General features: G+C 39.2%; 1 protein-coding gene across 6 annotated transcripts in view; it reads left to right on the top strand.

The window, feature by feature from the left end:
• Positions 1-6,694, top strand: part of ercc6 (excision repair cross-complementation group 6) — a 62,210-nt gene that overhangs the window by 20,743 nt on the left and 34,773 nt on the right. For all 6 annotated transcript variants that reach the window (XM_048563516.2, XM_048563513.2, XM_048563515.2 and 3 more), the window contains 2 exons: positions 4,820-4,954; positions 5,855-6,013. In XM_048563516.2, the coding sequence (XP_048419473.2) occupies positions 4,820-4,954; positions 5,855-6,013 (294 nt within the window). The remainder of the gene's footprint in view (positions 1-4,819; positions 4,955-5,854; positions 6,014-6,694) is intronic.

Genomic DNA, 6,694 nt, shown 5'->3' with positions numbered 1-6,694 from the left:
TGAAAAATGGGGGAGGTGATGGCCTAGTAGTATTATTGCTGGACTGTTAACCCAGAAACCCAAATAATGTTATGGTGACCCGGGTTCAAATCCCACCACAGCATATGGTGGAATCTGAATTCAAAAAATGTATGGCATGAAGAGTCTAGGGATGACAATGAATCCATTCTTGATTATCGGGAAACTCTGATTCACTAATGTCTTTTAGGGAACAAAACTGCTCTCGTTACCTGGTCTGGCCTACATGTGATACAGCAAATTGGTTGACTCTTAATTGCCCTCTGGGCAATTAGGGATCGGCAAGAAATGCTGCCTGGCCAGTGAAGGCCTCATCCAGTGAAAGATTAAAACAAACATGAAAGTCATGCTAAATTTTATGAAATCATTGCAATCAACCTTTGCAAAGTCTTATTCTTGTCAAAGTATTGTCATAAGTGCAAGCGTAAAGGCCAGCAATTAACTAATTAGTCGTTGAATGTTGACAGATTTACTGGTGTCCTTTGTGACCAGGTGGGCAATATTGCTGCAATCAGAAGTGCCATTTAAAATCCAAACCAAGATGGTTTTATGTCAATCTTTATTGGAGCATGCCCAAGCACTTTCTTTCCATCACTTGTTTTCTCCTTTCGTGAGAAAACTCCGTCATCACTCTGTTTTAAATCTGTCCTCGCCACCCCTCTTGTTCAAATAATTTCATTCATGGTCCCCTTTTGGTTACTAGAGACCCGTTTCAGATTCTTTTGCTTCTCTTTCATTTAGTTCTTTGCCAACTTTTTCTTCCATTATCAGCTGTAAACCTCTGTCAAGGTTCTGTCGTTTTCTCCCATTCAAATTTCACTGCAACCCATCCCACTTTGGGACTGTATTATTTTCTTTACTGGCTTTCTGAAGTTTATTGCAGCTTATTGAAGGATCTGTGTCTATCACCCTTTGTTTTCCATCTCTTTCTCATTATTTAAGAGTTTACAGGCTTTTAATCTATCACTGTGCTTATCCCCCCACTTGTGTTTTCTGTGATTACTTTGAATGTTGGTCAAACATCTTGCCCACCTTTACAGCCAAGCATTAGTGTGTCTTCTCTCTTTGTAGTTGGTGATGGACTTGCCCCCTGTTGCCTACCATATCCACCTTGTTTTGCAGTGTTCCATAATTCATGATTTTACGTTACCTCTATAATCTCTGCTTATAAATTGATTTCACTGCACCAATCATTACTGGTTGATTTGCACCTTTAGCACACCTGGCTCAAATAATAAATCAAAAAGGGACGGAAACCCAACGCACCTCAGTTCTTTAATCTGAGATGATGGGAATCAGTCTATCATTCAGAACTATTTAAATGACCCGCAATAAATCATTGTCTAAACTTCTGTTTGAAGCTGAAGGTATCTTAAAACATGCCTACCTTGGCTGATCGAGATTGTAACTTGAGGTTAATAAAATTGAGACAACTGCTATTTTCTGTTATAAAACAGGAAGTGCTGGAGAAATTCAGCAGGTCTGGCAGCATGTGTGGAGACAAAAATAGAATAAATATTTACAGCCCAGTGACCTTTCATCAGAACTGAAAACAGCTGGGAAATGGTGGTATTTATGCTGATGACATACTCTAGCAATGTGCTTTTGTTTGACATCTCCACGATTTGCAGTTCTTTGTTGTACTTCTCTTTTTAGAAGTTTTTGTACAGACAAGGATAATCAGAGGTTGTAGACTTACTTGCCAAGCCGGTGTGTTCAGCTGCACACGTTTCGTCACCCTGTTAAGTGACATCATCAGTGTACCTCCAGTGAAGCTTTGGTGTTCTGTCCTGCTTGTCATTTATATGCCTCAGTTTGCTGAGGTGGCTAGCATAACTTCTGGTTCTGTTTTTCAGTGGTTTGTACATCAGGTACGGTTCAATGTGTTTGTTGATAGAGTTGGAAGGCCTGGCTTCAGGAATTCCCAAGCATGTCTCTGTTTGGCTCGTACTATTATAGATGTGTTGTCCCAGTCAAATTCGTGTCCTTCTTCGTCCATGGTCCAAATGGGGATAAACTCATATAAAGTTCAATAGAAAGGCAATTAGATGTCAAGCTGTAGCTCGGAAGTAGGGAAAATGCTTGAATCTATCATTAAGGAAAAATTAGCAAGACATCTGGGTCTAAATTGTCCCATTGGGAATACCCAGCATGGGTTCATAAAGGGTAGGTCATGTTTAAGTAATTTGGTGGAATTCTTTGAAGATATTACTTGCATGGTGGACAACGGGGAACCTGCGAATGTGGTGTATCTGGATTTCCAGAAGGCATTTGACAAGGTACTACACCAAAGGCTGCTACATAAGATAGAGTTGCACAGTATTTACGGATAATGTATTGGCATGGATAGACGATTGGTTGACCAGTGGAAAGTAACGAGTAGGGGTAAATGGGTGTTTTTCTGGTTGGCGGTCAGTGGCTCATGGTGTGCCTCAGGGATCAGTGCTGGGACCTCAATTGTTTACAATTTACATAGATGATTTGGAGTTGGAGACTAAGTGTGGTACGTCAAAATTTACAGATGACACTAAGGTGAGTGGTAGAGCAAAGTGTGCAGAAGACACTAAGTCTGTGGAGGGATATGGATAGTCTTTGTGAGTGGGCAAAGGGCTGGCAGATGGAGTACAATGTTGATAAGTGTGATGTCCATTTTGAGAGGAATAACAGCAAAATGGACTATGTTTTAAATGGTAAAAAATTGCAGCACGCTGCTGTGCAGAGGGACTTGGGCATCCTTGTGTATGAATCGCTGAGGGTGGGATTGCTGGTGCGGCAGGTAATTAAAAAGGCAAATGGAATTTTCTCTGTCATTGCTCAGTGGATGGAGTTTAAAAACAGGGAGACTATGCTGCAGCTATACAAGGTCCTGGTGAGGCCACACCTGGAGTACTGTGTGCAGTTTTGGTCTCCTTACTTGAGAAGAGATATACTAGCACTGGAGGGGGTGCAGAGGAGATTTAGTCAGTTGATTCCAGAGTTGAGAGGGTTCGATTATGAGGAGACAATGAGTAGACTGAGATTATACTCACTGGAATTCAGAAGAATGAGGGGAGATCTTATAGAAACATATAAGATTATGAAGAGAATAGATAAAGTGGAGGCAGGGAGGTTGTTTCCGCGAGCAGGTGAAACGAGGACTAAAGGGTATCACCTCAAAATAAAGGGAAGCAGATTTAGGACTGAGATCAGTAGGAACTTCTTCACCCAAAGGGTTGTGAATCTGTGGAATTCCCTGCCCAGTGAAGCGGTTGAAGCTACCTCACTGAATGTTTTTAAGGCAAGGCTAGTTAAATTTTTGAACAGTAAAGGAATTAAAGGTTATGATGAGTGGGTAGATAAGTGGAGCTGAGTCTCAAAAAGATCAACCATTATTAAATGGCAGGGCAGGCTCGAGGGGCCAGGTGGCCTGCTCCTGCTCCTAGTTCTTATGTTCTTGTATCCATCATTCATTGATTGAGTTTGTCTATACAGAGCTAAACGATTTCTGAGCTTTTTTTAACATTTGATTTTGCAACTTTTGTTGTCGCCTTAGTTAGCTCTTCATACTATCCCTAAATAGGTTTACAGAACAATCATTCCACAGGTTAGACAAATTGAGATTGTTCTGAGTCTTTCAAACTGTCATATGTTTAATTTTGTGTGGCATTCTCAACAGAATTAAGTTGTTTAAGCTCTCTCTGCAATGTTTATGGTGGGTGTCTATTAAATAAGTCAGTCCACGTGGCTGTACTAGAATTTTTGAAAATGCAGTGTGGCTTTGTTTTTGGTGCACTTTTTTAATTGCCACTGCACCACTTGAGCTTTTTCTTTCTCCACTGTTTAGTTCTGTTCCTTGTGTGTTTAGCTCTGCATTTTACCTGTCAGTCACTGTCCCTGACTGTCTTCTCTTCTTGGTGTATTTCATCTGCATTCATTGTGCTCCCTTGTGCTACTATCGTGTAAAGCTGTCCTGGGTTAGTTTTCATCCATTGTAATTGATTTCTGATCAGTTGAATTTTCCTCAATTTTGATCATGCTGTATTACCTCAGTAAAACAAATGAAAATTGCATAATTTATGAACATTGTCCAATGCAAATCAGATTGTGGATTTCACCCAAAATCCTACAGCATCATGGACTGTAATCTTCAATGGAAAGGGGAGAGTAAGAGTTTGAAGGGTCGATTCAGCCCAATCACCTTCCATCATATCCATTAATGCACGTTTTAACTGAATTTAAATTAAGAATGCTCTGTTAGGAGTGCATCTTTTAGCAATGTATTTGGTTAACATCTCAATGGGGAACCTAGTCTAGGAAAATCATATTGATTTTTGGGTCACCAACACAAAACAATGGTTAGTTCAAAGCTATTCGTAAGTTGTTTTAAGCCTTTGCAAAGTTACAGAGCCAAACTTGTTGATACACTGAGTATTTTAAATGTGATGTATGTGGTGTTTTGTCTTTCTTCATATCCTGTTTGAAGATACTTACAACGTGTGCAGTACCCTGAAGAAATCCCGAAGCATTAGTAAATATTACTATCTGATAATGACTACATAATTTGTTTATGTAGTCATGTTATATTCGTTGGGTCAGTATTGGTCAGTAAAGCAAAGGTACCCATGAAGCTGCAAAGAAGCAGTGGTTGTTTGATTCCTCCCAGTCTAATGAGAATGAAGAGTGGTGATGTTCCTTTTGAGTTGACTGTTAGTTTTGTTTGAAACATGATCTATCCAGCAGTGCATGGCATGCACAACATTAAAAGCAATGTTTCTATTCTGATAGATTCTGTGCTAACATAATCTAATTGGTCTCCAACCAGGAAATGGAAAAGGAAGAGGCTGCTGGAAAAGGAAGAGCAGCAAGCTCATGGCGAAGATGCTGAGTCCGATGAAAGCGACGCAGAGTTTGATGAGGGGTTCAAAGTGCCTGGCTTCTTTTGGAGAAAGCTGTACAAGTACGTTAAGGCATAATGACTGTCACGAAATATAGATACAGTTGCAGTAGTGTAGTGGCACTGCATTTTTCCAGGAAAGAAAATGTCTCTTTACATTTGTGGACTCTTTCTGTGCCTCTGTCTAAGAAGCAACAGTGAGTTTAGAAGTAACCATGCTGTACTGCAGCTAACATGGGGACATATTAGGTGCTGTGGACCAAACAAATTGGTAGAATATGAGGGTGACCTGTTTGACTATTGCGAATGATACAGCCAGTGATTTTGAATTTTATTTGAGTTAATTGATTTGAATATCTATTTACTAACTGACTGTTGTCAATTGCCAAGACAAAGTGATACATAATTTCAGTCTTGGGCTGGATAGTTTTCAATACCATCATTTTATGTCACAGTGGGAAAGAGTGGCATGCACTTCTATATTTTCCTTGCTAACCTTTATTGACCGTTCAAACAATTAATAACTATTTCTAAATGGAATAGACATGGATCATGAAGCATTTAGCAAATTAGTTGAAAAATTCAGTGCCCACTTTTAAAATCTATTAAGCCAAGTATTGTTTGAAGAAATTTATATTCGTAAACATTATGGGATTTGCTTCTTGTGAGATATTGACAAAGACTGTTAAATTGGAAGCATACATTACAAAGGCTGCTCTATAATGGATCCTGTCAAATTAATTGCATTTTCAAGCAGGTTTTTTTTATTTAAAGAAACATTTTGCTTTGTGTCCTTGCACAAAAATTGCAGTGTGATTCAAATATTGCCACAATGGGCTGGCATGGAGCATTTTATTGTTTTGGTTTTGAATTGAATTATTAATTGTACAGTAGTAGATGATTCATTTATGAATGTATTTCATTATGTTTTGTTTTTTAAAAAAATCATTTTGATGCACCCAGGTATCAGCAGACAGGTGTTCGGTGGCTTTGGGAATTACACTGCCAACAGGCAGGAGGAATTTTGGGAGATGAAATGGGACTAGGCAAGACCATCCAGATAATTGCCTTTTTGGCAGGCCTGAGCTACAGCAAGATAAGGACACGAGGCTCAAATTACAGGCAAGTACCCCACTGCAGACTGTCAGTCTGTGCAGCTCAATTAATATTTCATCAGTTGCATTGCTGTTGTAGGAGGGACTCGTGAATTTTTAATGACATTTCAATTACAATATTCCTTTAATTCTTTTAGTACAACCATCAAAGGGAATTTTTACGAGATGTGCGAGCTGAAGGGCAAGAGAAATTAAACATGTAACACATTTAATGAAAGGCAAAACAGTTATACTTCACTTTACAGACAAGAAACATGTGATGCCATGAGTCGATAAGTTGTGTAAGGTTATCATTCACAGTAGGGGTTTGTTTGCAAACTCACTTATGCCTCAGTATCAATAGTTTGTGTAAACAGAATTTTAAATTGCCTATATAAATAGTAGCTTAGTTTATTAAATATTGCATAAAATCACTTTTGGCAGCATGCAGTGTCCACAGCGTTTACACTGTAATGAATATCTTTGGATACAGTCAGTCAATGCTTAAAAAGACAGCATAATGCAGATGTACTCTATTGCCCTGCAGACTTGTACCTTGTTGTTTTTCTTTTGCAAGCTGTTGCCTTTGCATGGCTGTGCCCTGGAGAACCCCTGGGTGTTTGTATAGTAGCAGCCTTTGCCTGCACCAGAATTTAGTGATACATAAAGTTGCATCTGACCATGAAGAAAAACAAAGCCTGTGTTAATG

This window comes from Stegostoma tigrinum, chromosome 37 (assembly GCF_030684315.1).
Source record: "Stegostoma tigrinum isolate sSteTig4 chromosome 37, sSteTig4.hap1, whole genome shotgun sequence".
In the NCBI taxonomy this organism is placed as follows: domain Eukaryota; kingdom Metazoa; phylum Chordata; class Chondrichthyes; order Orectolobiformes; family Stegostomatidae; genus Stegostoma; species Stegostoma tigrinum.
This window is presented reverse-complemented; position numbering and strand designations above follow the sequence as displayed.